The sequence below is a fragment of the Mixophyes fleayi genome, chromosome 9 (assembly GCF_038048845.1).
Source record: "Mixophyes fleayi isolate aMixFle1 chromosome 9, aMixFle1.hap1, whole genome shotgun sequence".
Taxonomy (NCBI): Eukaryota; Metazoa; Chordata; class Amphibia; order Anura; family Limnodynastidae; genus Mixophyes; species Mixophyes fleayi.
In genome coordinates, this window is record NC_134410.1 from 103,273,468 (window position 1) to 103,291,442 (window position 17,975).

The 17,975-nt window shown below is 38.7% G+C and overlaps 1 protein-coding gene across 4 annotated transcripts in view; it reads right to left on the reverse strand.

The window, feature by feature from the left end:
• RABGAP1 (RAB GTPase activating protein 1) overlaps nt 1-17,975 on the reverse strand; it is a 113,436-nt gene that overhangs the window by 65,031 nt on the left and 30,430 nt on the right. For all 4 annotated transcript variants that reach the window (XM_075184738.1, XM_075184739.1, XM_075184740.1 and 1 more), the window contains 2 exons: nt 8,902-8,995; nt 5,058-5,208 (listed from right to left, as the gene is read on the reverse strand). In XM_075184738.1, the coding sequence (XP_075040839.1) occupies nt 5,058-5,208; nt 8,902-8,995 (245 nt within the window). The remainder of the gene's footprint in view (nt 1-5,057; nt 5,209-8,901; nt 8,996-17,975) is intronic.

The following is a 17,975-nucleotide window of genomic DNA, read 5'->3' on the forward strand; positions in this document are numbered from 1 at the left end:
GATACATATTGGTTCAAATAATGCAAACAAATATGGAGTGTTTTTTGGTGTATTTGGTTATGGAGTAATGAGTGTCCAAAGAAACAAACAGTGGTGTTTGAAGATAAATGAGTAGGGATGAGGAATGAGGCATGGCTGGTGAGGGGAGGGTGTGTACTGTAGGCCTTCACAGACAACTCTTTGAAATCTTGCTATGTAGGCCTGATTTTGAGGTGTTGGAACAGTGGTGATTTTCTGGCCTGAAAAGGATCAACCAATTTACTGCCAGGGATGACTGTGTTAAATTGCCCCACTCCTTGTCTGAGCTTGTATCTTGATGGGCTCCAACTCTCTTTTGTTTGCACTCAGCAAGAAATTTGTACAAGTCACTGCATTTCACAAATAATAATATAGGTGTGCACCACATAATCATACTTGTATAATCATGTGGGCCCCTGCGAGCTGGTATATAATCATGTGGGCCCCTGCGAGCTGGTATATAATCATGTGGGCACCCATGTTGGCTGCTGTACATTTGTGTGTACACCTCTGATAAATGGAAAGGTCACACTTTTCCTCTGGAGATTTGGGGAGGTGGGTTCCACACGGCTGCCTTATCTGAGGCTCAACTAAGTTACTATGGCTCTCTATGTGGTGGATTGTAATAACCATTATGATCAGATTACGTATGAATGACAAGCAAACAGAAATGTCAAACTGGCTTTATCAGCAGAGATCATATTAATATGATGTAGGAAATAAACATTTCTATCACCACATCTTTTAGTAGTTTTTGTAATCGATGTTGCAACTCTAGAAAGGCCTAAAAAGTATATCACTAGAATAAATATCTTAACCATTAACCTTACTTTCGATAATTAAAAAAACAGCCCCAAAACCACCTCGACATCCCCATCGCTCAGCACAAAATGTCCCTCACTTGCTCTAAAATTCCACCAAGTTCCATAAAATGAGCCCACAAGCACTCAAACCCCCACTTGCCCTCAGATCTCACCTGCACTTTCTTATAAAACAGAGGGCGAGAATGAACGCGAGCCGTACGTCTAACTTTCAAAACTTGGTGGAAAAAGTGGACATCTAGAAGCCACATTAAATTGTCAAAGCACTTCTCTTACATTAAAATATCTATTAGTATGTAATTATTACAGACTGATGTCTATTTCTTTTATTAAATGTATTTTTATTACTGAGATTAAGGGCAATAAGCTGTAGGTTCAAGGGCTACACATGTGACCCTTGAAGTATATTAGGTTGCCCATTAGTGGCGTACACTGATAACATATGTTTCTGTATTTTCCTGTGAAGCTTTGCTGTGCAGACACAGAGCTATACAATTCCAACCCAGTTTTCTTTTACATATTTCTTATTAAGCATGTACGTGAGGATAGAAATGACTGCTCATTAACCCTGCTAGTAACCCATGTTAGAAGATGAGCTGCATTAAAGGGTATCATCACATAAAAGTATTCCCAATACCTGCATCATAAGAGTTTGAAGGTATCATAGAAACAGCAGTTGGGTAGCCCAGCAGTGTACAGCTGATTCAATGCAAGGATACCCCTCAGTGGCCTCTGAACAGTCCAGAGTCAGGATAAAAGGATAAATAAGTCTGAAATCACAAATAAGCGTGTATCCAACACGTTTTGCCCAAAGGGACTTCCTCAGAGATGTGGGATTAGAATGAGAGGTATAAGTCATTAAGTAGGATCTCTGGGCATGATGGTGAAGTGTCAATGGATGCTGCACAGCTGTATCATCATCATTAGTTATTTATATAGAGCCACTATTTCCGCAGCGCTGTACAGAGAACTCATTCACATCAGTCCCTGCCCCATTGGAGCTTACAGTCTAAATTCCCTAACACAGACAGTCACACACACGTCAATTTTGATAGCAGCCAATTAACCTACCAGTATGTTTTTGGAGTGTGGGAGGAAACCGGAGCACCCGGAGGAAACCCACGCAAACACAGGGAGAACATACAAGCTCCACACAGATAAGGCCATGGTCGGGAATTGAACGGATCACCCCAGCGCCGTGAGGCAGAAGTGCTAAGCACTGAGCCACCGTGCTGCCAAGCACACATACACAAAAAAATTCAACATTATAGCCGGGTTGAAATTAAATAACCATGTGATCAGACACTACAAGCGGAGACAAACAGAGAGGGACAATACACAGCCCCAAAACAATTGAGACAGATTAAAAAAAGTAATCAAAGTAACCATGTTTATTGTTCTTAAGTATTAGCTTGCTGATGAGAAAATCCTTGTCCCCTAAGTGATCACTTACAAAAGGAAAGTGGCACATGCTTATGTCTATAGAGAAGGTGCGAAATATCATTTAGGACACATTTTCATGCAAGTCATCCAATATCATGTACCTACTTGTATGTATAATGCCCCATTGCAAGACCTTCTATGGAAGAAACTGGTCAAATATTGCACCAGATTTACTGTAAATAATCGCAAAACATGTTCCCATGGCTGCCCATTTCTGCAGTAGGACAACAGAGTACTTTAGGGTCACTGTATAAATGGGAATGTCAAAAACGGGTCAAGAGCAAGGAGTGGTAATCTAAAATGTATGTAGAAAGTCAATACCCTTCACTGAAGTCCAAATAGAGGTTTTATGTGAAATTGTGGTGTAATCTTTATATACAGTAGTCTGGCAATGTGTTCCACCACTAAACATCAGATCAAAGGACATTAACTTTTTAAGAGAAACAAGCATCATCAATTTCTCTTCATGGCACACTACTAAGACGGTCAGTCATTTTCTTTATCAATTTTAATATGTGTTAAATAGATACCATTCAACAAACAGGTATTGTGGACAATTATGTACATACATGTCAAATTAAGCAGGGTCATATAGTATAGAAATAAATGTTGATGATGTCTTGGCTGCTATAACAGGAAGATGCTTGTGCGGATATTGGAGCCTCCTCTAATGTTTGCATAGCCTTTTGTTTGCTTTAAACCCATCACTAATTGCATGTTTGAATGAGTAAACGCATAAAACTGGTTGTGTATATTCTCAGTAAAGGAAGAACGGCAAACTCTTGCCTGGTAATTACAAACACGATAGCATTTAATCATATCTCTACAGTTTATAGACAAAGCTATAAATAAATACATTGGTGTGATAATAAACATGCCATCGAGAGGAAACTCTCTTGGAACTTAAAGACCACAATCATTGACTACAATTTAATTTAAAGAAAAACATAATGAAATATATTTATGGTACTGGTCTAAAGTGTTTTTCTCCAATCCATAGGGATAAATGGCATTGAACGGTATACAACTGCTATAGACTTCAGGTGAAAGTCGTGCTATGAAGCTGAAACCAAGTCATTTTCTTCCAGATTTGTTTTCGATCATATATTAAACATATTCCACATAACTTTTTTTTGCAAATATAATAAGATAAAATAGACCAACACAGAATTCAGTATTGGTAATTTCATATACAATATAATTAAATAAATATATACAAACCCAAATTATAGTTTAAAAAACAAAAACAAACAAACAGTAAAACAAAACCACTGCAAGTGTCGCAAACAAAATATTAGTTCAAAATCATACTGGTACGTTAATTGGTTTCTCACAAAATATAGCCTAGTGTGTGTGAATGCGCATGTGGGGTAGGGATTGGTGTGCATGTTTATATATTCTCTGTACAGCTCTGCTTAATATGATTGGTGCTATATAAACGATAAGAATTAGGCCAGTTTTCTACAGCAACTGCCTCCCTCTTTAGTACAATGAAAACAAAAGCATTGAAAAACAGAAACAGCATAGCTGAGGAGGAGGAGGCACTGACTTGTAAGTTTTCCTCATAATTGTACACAGCATTAAACATTATTCTATGGTACAGAAATCTTGTATTCACGTGTTAAAGTATGATTGTGATATGTATAATTTTCAGATTTTTACTCCTGTTCCCAAAGGCTTCCCAAAATGAAACTTATACCAAAGAGATTGTATTTAACTGCATAATATAATTTATGACAAAAAAAATTAAAACACTTTATTTTTTTTAGATATTCAAGGCCAAAAAGTCAGATCATGTGACGCTGAAATGTAGAACTCAATATTTAAATATAAAACAAATTTTTATGAAAACGAAGGACCCTTAGCTTCAAAACAAGATCAACATGAAAGTTCTACCTCAATTAGAAGCAAAGTTATGATTTGTTTTAGTAAACTTGGCAAGCATAAATTTTACATTTTTTTTAAATATTTGCAAGTTTATGTCATCTACCATGCAACTAAATTTCACGAAAATCTGAGATGGTCGGGTTGGAGGCTTTGATGATTTGGCATGGAATGACCCCATATCTTTATTAAAAGGTATCAGTGGCGCTATATAAATAAATGGTGATGATGATGATGAAAACTTACACCAACAAAAGATAAAAGGGTTACCAATATATTTTAAAATGCAATGCTCAAAATTCTACTATTACATTCAGAACTCCATTTACTTCAATATAATCAATTTGCTTATCAAAATTAATGAATTACATTCCAAATTTGCTTAAACACATTTAAGCTACTAAAAAATACAATATAATTGGTATACTCATACCTTTAATAATAATTAAAAAAAAAAAAATCAGTGTTCTACTTCAAGGTGAGAGTTCAGTTACAAATAACAAATCTAAATTATTATTTACTGTATGCAAAGTCTTTAATTGCTTTTTGATTCACAAAAATAAAAAAAACACAAACCTCTTCCGGAAACCTTGCAGGACACAATAGCTTTCAGCTACAATAACTAACAGACTTAGGAGTAAATTTATCAAGCTGCAGGTTTGAAAAAGTGGAGATGCTGCCTATAGCAACCAATCACATTCTAACTGTCAATTTGTAGAATGTACTAAATAAATGACAGCATCTGATTGGTTGCTATAGGCAACATCTCCACCTTTTCAAACCCGTAGCTTGATAAATTTACCCTGTAGGGTGCATTTAGGGAAGGACTAAACAGAGAGTTAAATATTTTGAGCACAGCTATTCGTATTTAATATAAAAGATTTGACTTACTTTCGTGATGAGCAGTCTGTATTTCTCCACCAGCTGGTCACTGTTGTCCCATCCTGCAAGCAGCTGCCACACCTCTCCCCTTAGTGCCTCTGGAACACCACTCCTCACCAGTGTGGAGAGCTGCTTCGGACGCACTTTCAGATTCAAGTGCCTGAGAATAGTAACATTATATCAGAAAAAGTAAAAAACAGCCTTATTTTATTTTTGAAAAACATATCACTACCCCTATAAAACCATGATTGGAAGATAAAAGGGTATGCCTTCTTTGTTTTACTTGTCATTATAAAGTCCTTTTACTATCAGATTGGGGAGATTCAATGCATTGTAAACCATGCGTTTCACAGGGCCCAACTTACCCTGAATCGTACTAAACTGATTTAACAGGTAACTATGCAATAAGCTTGTATAGGAGATCTCATCCAGATTGGTACAGTGCATTAGGAAATCATTACAGTCCTCCAATCAAGTCAAGGCTGTCAAATACACTTTCCCAATACTATGGGTGGGGCTCTACGTGAGCTCCGGGTGAATGCGGCCTATGCAGATTGTTCAATGGGATGGATCCACAGTGTTCTGACAGTGAAGGAGAATGAGGACGGTAGTAGTTAAAAGGGTAGAGGGGTAAAAACTTCAAAAACACACTGTCATGAAAATGAACCTGTATAATTTGATTTTTTTTTCCTTAACTGCAGTTTGTGGGAATTTATGGTAGCAAATTAAGGAAACCATCAAAAATCACTAACAAAAGTGGGCAATTGCAAGCTTTACATTGAACTAAATGTATCAGTGGCTGATAACCTCAGACTGGACCTCCCCTGCACTCCCTAGTGATGTCACTGGGTTTCTCAGGTCTGTACATTTTCTATGTTCAGAAAACAGTGCTCTACCTGAATGCTGTGCCTACTGAAGGACAGGAACCAAATCAATTACAGTCATTTCACTCGAACCATTGGCCGTAACTGAAAGGTCAGATATAAGGATAGCACATGCACATGGGGCCCAGAGATATGTGCCCGTTGTAAATATTATCGTACAGTAGTTACATTTAGTGTAAGTAATATCTGTACCCCAAATGTCTGGATCTGTGAACAATTTTGATATACAGAAAAGATGGAGGAAACTGCACAGATTCCCACCATACTGCAATTAGCTACATATTGGGTAACATCAGAATTGCCTACACATGTATATACAGGAGTTGGCTGAGTGGATATCTTCATCTACGTTCATCTATGTCCCTAGCTTCCAAGAATGAATTCAATGGGTTCTCTGAGCATAGTCAGAAGTCTCAATTAGGAAACATGCCGGCCCTTATAATACAAGATCTAAATTATACATGTTCTTGATGACTATGTCCTTTCAAGTTCCTTTTCTTTTCTTTTTTTTTTAAATCTATCTGTAAAAGTTTGAGAGAAATTATAACACATATATACACACACACACACACACACACACACACACACACACATTCTAGTAGAGTTTATAGCATTTATAGCATTTACAGGTCCTGGAATCTTCAGTGGGCCAGCCATATAGAGTCATCACTGTCTGCCATGTCACAAATCAGACGTCATGGGGTTTGAACGGAGGAACACAAATTGCTTTTCACTCTACTTTGTTCAAAGCAGACGACGTTGGCAAATTGACTCGCTTAGCCTGTGAGAGGGCGTGAAAATATTTTTTTTTTCTTAAAAGCATTTGATTTAATTAATTGTGCATTAATTAAAAATGTCTTAATCTATTCTTCAATCAGTTAATAAATGTATGCCTCAGCTTATTAGTAAAGATAAAACCTGTAGTGATTAAAATGTTTTCTGGGTGAAACAATTATTAGCAGATGTAGTTAATAGATGTAGTCTCATGCATATTTGACTATTAGTGGAAATTTAAAATAAGAACGTGTAATTTTACGAAGAGTCAAAATCCAGAAGCACAACAGCATACTAAATTACTTGTAATGTTAGAAAAGGCATAAACTAGCGAGCAAATTCTTCGCTCCATCAATCCTTAATCTCATTTCCTCCAATGTTGCAAACTTATTATTTTTTGCTCCAACTCTCTCCTTTATCACATCCATGCCATAATGGTATACGTACTTTTATCTTGTTTCCTTAGCAGAATTGTTTGGCTTAATTATGCTTAGGATATTTTATGCACACTTGACCCTTCCTTTCCATTGTCCCACAATCTTGAGTTGAGCAATGAGCTTTAGCTTTCTTTGGTGGGGAAGAGTGGGGGGTTACAGAGAAAATGATAATCAAATTCACAGTAATCTCCCCAGAAAATTCTGCTAGCCGGGTGGCATTAAGAAGAAGCCGGGTGGGGGCAGTCGTAATCCTTTGCAATAATATTGAAACATTTTTGAGGTTATTGCTCACACCTGCCAGGACCGGTCAGACTGGTGATCAGTGGTCTAATACACACTGATGGCTGTAGTATTCACATAGTGCCTGTTCTAATAGGAGAAACAATGGTTTATTCTATTATAATAGGAGTCTGCTAGGATCCAAGAGCCAGGTCGCAAGTAAAGTCGGCTGGGTGGAGCACCTTGGAAATAGAGGCTGAGGAGAAAATTCTGAAATTCAGCAGAACCATGGTGTGCCTTTGGGGAGGGGGTAACAGCCCTAAAACAGTCACCAATGAACAAAGTTGGTGGTACATTACAATGTTTTTAGAACAGATCATTAAACTATTTTTTTGTGTGGGAACAAACAAGTGAGAACAACCAAAGCATAAGAAAATGGATTACTTAAGTTGAGAATTTTAGTTGGCTGTTGTCAGAAAATGGTTTGTAATTGATTCAATGTGATCATTTAAAATATGCCTGTTCCAAATTGTGTAGGGTGATCAATCATTCACCCGGAAATGATCAGACTATTCAAAACGGTGTGCTTAAATTGGCCACTGGCCATATTGTTTGGTGATCAAATTGTTGAGCCAGAAAACAAAAACACACAGTGGCGAGTTGTTCGCTTTGGAAAATGTGGAGTAAGGTTTCCAAGTCAAAACTTTATAATAACTCAGATCTTTCTCATTTGAAAAATAGAATGTGAAAAAAAAAAAGTTTCAGGGTTAGGGTGCTTCCTAAATCCAAAATAAATAATACAAGATCATTCCCTCAAATAAAGCACTTATGGAAAACCCTAATAGTAAGTAACATTATTTTCAAGAATAAAGAAATGTTCAGGACAACTGCACACAGTATTAAAAACATTCTTTTTTTTGGGACAGCATATGTTCAGAAATTGTGATGAACTATATTATATGCAGGCCACAGGACTGAGTTTCCCATGCATAAATCTGACAACCACATATTTGGATCTGCTGACATATTTAGGACAAGCTTTATCTCTACATCTAATTTTAACATATACTTACTTAATTCGGTATGAACAGTGTGTCATTTTGTACACAGACAAATTGTAGACATTTAGATTTTTTATTTATCGGCATCTGTGATCTGTATCTATTGGTATATACCCTTTAGTCTCTGTACATTGTATTAGAATATAAGAAATTGCTAAGAATCCATGCTATGTGCAGTGACTGTAGTTAAGATTCTTATTACAACTATTTGTATATACCATTGTCTGTGAGCTTAGAGTGCTATTGTTTTTTCTGTTTTGGTGAGAAATGCTCATGACGGGAAGTACTACCTACAGCCGTTTAACTCACACTATATCCAGCGCCATTACAGGGCTAATGTTGTGCTTATTTTGTCTCAACATCCACAGGTGTCTGGACACTGTAATTATGCAGTTTGTGAACAAAATACATTTTGCTAAAAGATACGGATATCGGTCATGCCCTATTGATCCTATAAGAGAATGGTTTCTTCTTTTACCATTTTGATAAGAGATCTCCCCAAGTTTCCAGGATTTTCTCTGCGCATTCTTTGGATACATCCCCAGATCCGCTCAAAAGAGGTTCGTCGTTATCTAGAAAACACAAACAATTTCTCATAAATGATCTAATGATAACACCCAAGATAACAAAAATATCCAAAATCCAGTATAAACATAAATCGGAGAGGTATTTAAAATAAATAATAATATGTTTGTATAGCATACTGTATAGAAATGAAAATATCTGCTCACATTTGGCTAATAAAAGATGTAGGAGGTCAATAATTAGTTAAGCATATTGCTTTGCCTTGCTTACTTCCTTTTGTACTTTTCAGCTATGTCTATTTATCATCATGCAAACCCATCTTTTTCCATTGGCCATGGATTTGACACAAAGCGGATACAAATGTATATAATGCCAAACACAGTAATCCGTGTACTCGCATTCAGTTGGTAGTGCAAGGATGCCGCCCAAAGAATAAACAGAGGAGGGGGGCTATAAACGGTGTTTTCACTACTCTGTGATAAAGATAGGCTGCAACTCATCAAAATGTATGATTGTGTGTATGAGCACTACTATTACTATACACACACTAAGATAGATAAATATTTGTACACACATCCTCAAAATAAATACATCTTCTGTGGTGCAGCCCAATGACCCCGTTTGTATACATTAGTACATAATAAAGATAGACCATGGATTAACCTGTTTAATTGAAATAAAGGATTACTTGGGTATGGGAAGCCCCCTCTCTCTCTGTATTATACACAATAATTACATATTATATATATATATATATATATATATATATATATATATATATATATATATATATATATATATATCTCTTTCATATCTATATACACACACACACACACACACACACACACACACATTGTGCCCATGTTTATCATTGCAAATTTACTGATGCCAATCTAAAGGAAGGAAATCCCATGCTAATTAAGCCTTTTCGTCTGTGAGTGACCAATACTTTTTGTAGCCTGACAACACAAGCAGGTGGTCGCTGCCTTTTATCCTGTCTTGTTAAATAGATAGACAAACTACATGAATGATGCAACCATTAAGTCATTTCTTGGATTTAATAAAATTCACATCAACTACTACTGCTTGCTGTTTCCCCGAGACCAACAGATAAGAGCTTACACTCTAATCCGTTGCCCGGCTGTCCTGTGTTGAACCCAGCGTCTCTCTGTGAACACTCTGCCCGCTACCCAGCAGTCCCGATCCAGGTTGGGTATTAAATTTCAGCTTACTAAAAAACGACAGCACTCACCACGACTCGAGAATCCTGATGCTGACATGCAGACATTGTCGACTGTTTGAAAAACTGAAGTGCAACCATTTAGACGCATGAAGATCCCGGCTCCCAGAGTGACATCATTTTCCACGGCGACCGTGTGATTGCGGCTGTTAAAGGGGCAATGCAAGGACGCACGTGCTGTGCAATGTCCATGACTTAGTAAAAAGCATTGCACAACACGCGCGTCCTTACATTGCCCCTTTAACAGCCGCAATCACACTGTCACCGTGGAAACAGGGAGCCGGGATCTTCATGCGTTGAAATGGTTGCACTTCAGTTTTTCAAACAGTTGTCATGTCTGCCATCAGAGTTTCGGGATCCTCGAGCCGTGGTAAGTACTGTCGTTTTTTTAGTAAGCCCCGATTATGTGTACAACCGCCTAATCCAAAGTAAGTGGTCACGAGGTACCAGCCAACCCACAGCAAAGAGGCGCTGCATCCGCTATACCAGCTACCCACAAGTAAGCAGTTCTAGGCACCGTTGAAGGAGACTAGTGAAGGCAGTCGAATTATCCTATAACTATTGCGCAATTCGCATTCACAAGTCGGCGAGTGTCTGGTGGCAGGCGACACCAGTAGGAGTGGTCAGTAATGGTCTGTTACTGATGGTGAGAAAGCAATCCAGATAAACTGTGAAACATCCTTTCATTCATCCTTCCCCAACAGACCGGGTGGCAAAGTAGGCCAAACCAGTGACACACATATATTATAATCTTTTGAATTTCTGAAATGGGGTAGGGCAGGCAATGAATGAATAACGGACTTGTAGTACACAAGGTAATGGGAACTCTCTAGCCTAGTGATGAGCAATATAATTTGTTTCAATGGTCTAACAAGGAGTCTGCACATTACTTTTGTGGAGAAGCCTTAGATCCCATTATGAAATCAAAGAGCCATCATGTAGTTCTCACACTGCCAGTAATACTATGGCTAAATAAAAAAAAAAAAGACCTGCTACACACACCTGTGTTAATGCACTGTGTTCACTTGATGACATCTGAATCAATAGGAATGGACCAACAAGGGAAAATTACACTGGTCACTAGGGCTGCGCGTGACAATTAAGCTGATCGTTATACACCACCGTGGTAGATTTGTGCATCTGAACAAGAGGTGTGCAACCTTAGAGCTCACAGATCCATTTCTTTAAAAATATACAAGTTCACTGAGATCTCTCCGCATAGTGAGAACAAGGCGCACAACCATAAATTATATTGATATTTACTGAGAGTGTCTTACAATTCTCTGCTAGAACTCAATAAGGGATGAAAAACAAATTAAACTTAGCAGGAGAGGTCATCTGAGGAAGGGACTTTTTTCAATAACAAAGCCAACATGTGATATAGCCTGAGAACACAAGACAGAATCTAGCATGTCAACTAGAGAATGGGCTTCCGGTAAAGGGAATTCGTTAACAATCAGTATGCAATTGTGCCCCAAAGATACAACATCCACATTGGACAAGATCCCAGTTTATCTCAGTGTATCAGTTCGCAAGATGTAAAAACTTTCCCCTGAGAAATCTAAATGCCCCCAGTACAGAATGTGTGGTGGCGAAACCCATTTCACTATTGTCTTATGCTTATTTTTTATGGGTTTTATTTTTATCCTCTATGATTAACTTTAATGTATCTAAAAAACCAGGAGGTACACATACATGCAATGTTCAATTTTTCTTTTCCCTTCAAGCAAATCTAAACTAATCAAAATTATGCATTAACATGCATAAAACAGTTGTAGATTCCGTAAGTATTTACAGTTTGATATGGTTTTCTACATGTTTTGGTTTTTTTTTTAATCTATTTCAAATATTTCACACCACATAATATACATCTACATAGCGTTTACTCAGATGTCCAGAGAAAGTTAGAAAGGTGAGATGAAAAGGGTGAGAGGTGCCACAATAAAGTGGGGTAAAGAATAAAAAAAATTGCATGGCACAAGGTTTAAAAGAAACATATAAAAAGTCTAACTCCCTAGTCACAGACGGTCACACATCAATTTAACAACTCTCTTTGGTGAGCCAAGATGTCCAAAATGAGTGGGAGGTCTTCATGTGAATGTTGAATTGTACAACTTATCTTTTCCATGGATACAGTCCAGTAAATTTTCCCTTTAATTTCCACCATTGTAAGTATTCTGATTTTTCAAAATACAACAGCAAGTTGCAAAGAAAAATATGAGACCAATTTGAATTCCATGGTGGACATTTCAGGCTTCCTATGCAATAAAGCTGTTTGTGAATACAGCCGTCTACTCCAGAAAAAAACGATAGCATCCAAAACACATTTGCATCAATTATGTTAAAACCACCACATAGGTTAAGTGTTGCCTACATTTTAGCATCCATTAAAAACACACTGGGAAAGTGTGTCTGGTCAGACCATTTTGGAGTGATAACCAATCTAACAATATCTTATAGCAGTTGTCATTGTCTGTAATGCAAACTGAATATGAGGCTTAGAAATATTTAAAAAAAAAAAAATGTTATCCCAACCTGCCGTGGTCAGTTCAGGACTCTTCATCAACAATTAGTTATATAGTGCTAGCAAATTCCAACTGTGCATAGGGCTGACTTATTTTTTTTGAAGGTAGATGTGGGCAGTAACAAATAGCTTTATCTCCCAATGTATCTTAGAAGAACAAAAACAGTAAGTGTGGGGGGGAGGGGGAATAGAGGGTATTCCTTGGTGGCAATTAAAGAGCATCCTGATGTCCCAAAACCACTTAAAAGTGAGTGAAAAATGCATACTAATAACCTACCGCCCACAGGACTCAGTTGCCTGCATACAAGATATATGCAGTGCAAAAGGCATGCGTTTACAGGTCTCAAAATAAGAATTATGAAGGATTGTCTTACACCTTTGGAAATGAACTTGAGGAAGCGGCTTGACTCCTCCTAAATAGGTTTTTCACCTCCTGCTAGGAGACACTCCCCCTAGAGTAATATATGTGCAGTTATCTCCACTGGGATTCCTACTTCATTAACAGTACTGATGGATGGAAAGTAGGAGTAAGTATGACCTTTTGGTGCTGAAGACTAAATGGGAAGTCAAAACTGTCAGGATTGGAGACGGTGTACATAACATGACACCTGATTGGACATAAGAGGTGCCATATTCAATACTCATCTCTCATCTCCTATGAGCTTGAATGCCTCGGTGTCCAAGCATAGACTTATCATGTTAGGATGAAACTGTATAAGCATTTATAATGGCCCCTGAATGCATATAGGAAAAACTGAAATCTTCCTGTGTCCAAGAATAAGCTGATTTTTGCACTTACTGTAAAATCCCTCTTAAAAGCTGTAGGGGGACACAAAAGTTAATTAGGTTTTACCACTAGGAGGCAGAACACTGGAAACATTCTGTCGATTCCTCCTCCTCCCTGTAACCAGTGTTGCTCTGCTTCTCCTTACTTTACAATGAAATCATCAAGACAAGAAAGGCAGAGCAGAACACAGTATTCTTGGATGGTGTTGTCTGTGTCCCCACTACAGCCTTTAATATCAAATACAAAAGTCCCCTTTTCTCTTTCAGCAACCTGGGAAAACAGACTGTGGGATGTCTCAGGGCCACACTCAACGAAGGGAGAGAAACATTTAAGAATAAAAAACGGTTGGAAGACTTTCATGCCAAAGGCAGCAATGTCCACTTTGGAAAAATTATGCATCAAGAGTGCTTTATGAGGTACAATAGGGAAGACCACTCTGTACCCACCACAGGACAGGCCAGCTGGATTGTGTCCTGACACAGTGGGAGGAGGACACATTCCTTCCTCCTAAAAGGTCAGTGTCTGAACGACAGAACTCCATGACATCCGCAGTCAACGCACCATATCAAAGAAAGTGCAGAGCTGCTTCCTTTGAGTTGAGACTCCCACAACATCATCATCATCCTTTATTTATATAGCGCCAACATATTCCGTAGCGCTTTACAATTGGGGACAAACATAGTAAACTAATAAACAAACTGGGTAAAACAGACAAAAAGGTGAGAAGGCCCTGCTCGCAAGCTTACAATCTATGGGACAATGGGAGTTTGACACATGAGGTTAAGTCTACATTTGCAGTTACTTTCTTTTTTGCCTGGATTTGTAATCTTGTTTCTGAGCTTTTTTTGTATTTTTACTTTTCCTTTTTATTTTTAATATGACTATCACATGATAATTTTTACATATAGTCATTATACATATTCATGTTGTATTCCTCAGTGATTCAACATCAGCGCCTATAGGAAGTACCAATTTATATACCTATTTCTATGTGTGATGTAATGGTGACATCCCTGTTTCACTTCTGAGGCTGCTTTTGCAGGAGCGCTCTACCTTAGTTTTGTTGTATATTGAATACTATAAGCTTGTCTGAAGAGGTGAGTTTTCAGGGAACGCTTTAAAGCTTGTAGACCACAGGAGAGTCTTATTGTGCGAGGGAGAGAGTTCCATAGAGTGGGTGCAGCCCGGAAAAAGTCCTGTAATCGGGAATGGGAGGATGTAATGAGGGTGGATGAGAGACGTAGATCTTGTGCAGAGCGGAGTTGCCGAGTTGGGAGATATTTTGTGACAAGAGAGGAGATGTATTTTGGTGCATCTTTGTTGATGGCCTTGTAGGTTAGTAAGAGTATTTTATATTGAATTCGGTAGAAAACAGGCAACCAGTGTAGAGACATACAGAGTGATTCAACAGAGGAATAACGATTTGCAAGGAAAATCAATCTAGCCGCTGCGTGCAAAATAGATTGTTGGGGTTTGACTCTGTTTTTGGGAAGGCCAGTAAGGAGGGAATTGCAATAGTCAATGCGGGAGATAAGTGCATGAATTAAGGTTTTTGCAGTGTCTTGTGTGAGATATGTGCGAATTCTGGAAATGTTTTTTTAGATGTATGTAACATGATTTAGATATAGAGTCAATGTGGGGAACAAAGGATAGGTGTGAGTCAAGGATTACACCTAGGCAGCGAGCTTGTGGGGTGGGATTTATGGTCATGTTATCAACAGAGATAGAAAGGTCAGGTATGCTCTTGTTGGTGGGTGGGATTATTATTAACTCTGTTTTAGAAAGATTTAAGTTTGAGTGGGCGAGAGCACATCTAGGATGATATGGCAGAAAGACAGTCAGCTACATGGGACAACACAGATGTCGAGATATCAAGAGAGGATAGAAAAATTTGGGTATCATCCGCATAGAGATGATCCTAAAATCCAAAGGAACTTATTAGATTTCCAAGAGAAGCGGTATAGATAGAGAACAGCAGAGGACCTAGCACTGAGCCTTGTGGTACTGATAAAGGAAGCGGAGCAGAGGTGGCCCCAGAGAAATGAACAGTGAAAGAGCGATTAGAAAGGTAGGATGAGAACCAGAATAGAACAGTGTCTTGAAGCCCTAGGGATTGCAGCGTTTCTATGAAAAGAGAGTGGTCAACAGTGTCAAATGCAGCCGACAGAAGAATTAGGAGAGAGTAATGGTGTGTAGTTTTAGCAGTGATCAGATCATTGACAACCTTAGTCAACGCAGTCTCTGTGGAGTGTTGAGAACGAAAGCCTGACTGAAGAGGATCCAACAGGTTGTTTGCAGAAAGAAAGCGTGTGAGGCGAGTGTAGGCAAGTCTCTCTAGAAGCTTGGAGGGGCACGGCAGCTGAGAGATGGGACGGTAATTTGAGAAAAAATTTGGGTCGGAATCTTGTTTTTTTTAGATTAGGAGTAATCACTGCATGCATGTATAGTGACGGGAAGATGTCAGTAGAGAGCGAGAGATTACAGATTTTAGTTAGATGTGAGATGAGCACAGGAGACAGGGTTCTACCAATTTGCGAGGGAATAGGATCAAGAGGACAAGAGGTAGAGTAGAAGTATAAGAAGAGAGTAGAAATTTCCTCTTCATTTGTGGGGTCAAACGAAGAGAGGGTGTCAGAGGTTGGTGGGAAGGAATTGAGCCAATTGCTTGTCGAGGAAGAGGATACCAATTCTAGTCTGATCTTATCAATCTTAATCTTGTCCTTGAAATAGGAAGCAAGATCCTGAGGGTTTGGGGTTGGAGGATTGAGAAGAGCTTTAAATGTCTTAAAAAGGCGTTTGGGGTTAGAAGCCTGAGCATAGATAAGAGATTGGAAGTATGTTTGTTTTGCAGTGTCCAGGGCATTTCGATAGGAGCGGTAGATAAAAGTATATGTGAAGAAGTCATTAGAGGTGCGAGTTTTACGCCAGTGACATTCTGCTTTACAGGAAAGTATTTGAAGATTTCGCGTTGCTGTAGTGTGCCACGGCTGACATCGAAGTAACAAAAAAATAGTTGTAAGGACCAAACGTTTGCCTTCTTTTGTTGAAAAACTAGGTAAAGAATTTATGAGAATGAGCTGTCAGCTGAGAGACCTGTCTAGCCGAGACAGTGACAGCCTGTCGGGTGAGAAAGCACAAAACACAAGGGGATCAAATGGAGTGCAGTGCAAGACCTGCAAAACCAGGTTCAGGGAAATGAAGAAAAAAAAAAGGAAGGCAGCCAAATGTTGGGGTTTTTTGTTTTTTTTTTTTGCACAAAGAAAGGTAGCACTGTACCAATTTAGGAGATTAAAAGCTATAGAGACCAATAAAGAGGGATATAGTGTTCATTAATAACATAACCCCACACATTTGTTAATTTAGCAAAAGCTGCTGCAGAATAGGCCAGTGTATCCCAGTGATAGCAGCACAAAGGACATCATTTAGAGCGCTCCTGTCACCATATGTGGACTGACATTTTAGCTATTTATTGAGTAGTACATTGTGCAAAATCCATGCATGAAAAGTTATCTTTATATTGCACTATGCTCTTTTCAGAGTCTGCTTCCTCCATATAGACAGCACATTATGCAGCTTAGTGTAGAAGCAAAGCATATGGAGCATTGTATTAAAAGCAATTTCAAGGGTGATGAGGACAAGTATGGACACCTTTAATATTGCTTTGTTGGAAAGCATAGGATTTTCACTCAAATGCAAGCAAGGAAAAGCGGATATTCATCTGTGCCACTGCCACCTGGGAGAGAGTAAAATATTACACTCATTATGCCAACAGTCAGACTCAGTTTCCGAGATGAAGCAGCACAGGGTACTATGCTCTCTCCCAGGCTGCTTCCTCCTTAGGGAGCCCAGCACACTATGCTGCTTGAGAAGGGAAACCGAGTTAAATATATGAGCATAGTAAGATCACGGTCCTACAAGCCGGCTGTCAAAATAAAAAAAAAAATATTTCTAAAACATACATACTCACTATACATTAATTACTACGCCAACAGGTTCTTTTTCAAGTTTGAACACAGAGAGGTCAGTCATAATGTAGCGATGAACTATATATTAGAGATGAGCGCACTCGGATTTCCTGAATCCGAGCCCACCCGAACGTTTCCGATCCGAGTCGGATCCGAGACAGATCTGGGTATTAGCGCCAAATGAAAACCTGAAACCGAGGCTCGGAGCCATAATCCCGCTGTCGGATCTCGCGATACTCGGATCCTATAAATTCCGCGCTAGTCGCCGCCATCTTCACTCGGGCATTGATCAGGGTAGAGGGAGGGTGTGTTAGGTGGTCCCCTGTTCTGGTAGATCTCGTGCTGTGCTGTTTAGTTCTGTGCTGTGTTCTGCAGTATCAGTCCAGTGGTGCTGTGCTCTGTCAATTTTGAGTTCAGTGGTGCTGCTGGGTCCTGTGCTGTGTCCTGTGTTCTGTGCTTCTAAGGGCATAGTTCTTTATTTCCCCATTATTCCCAAGTGTTTAAAAAATGA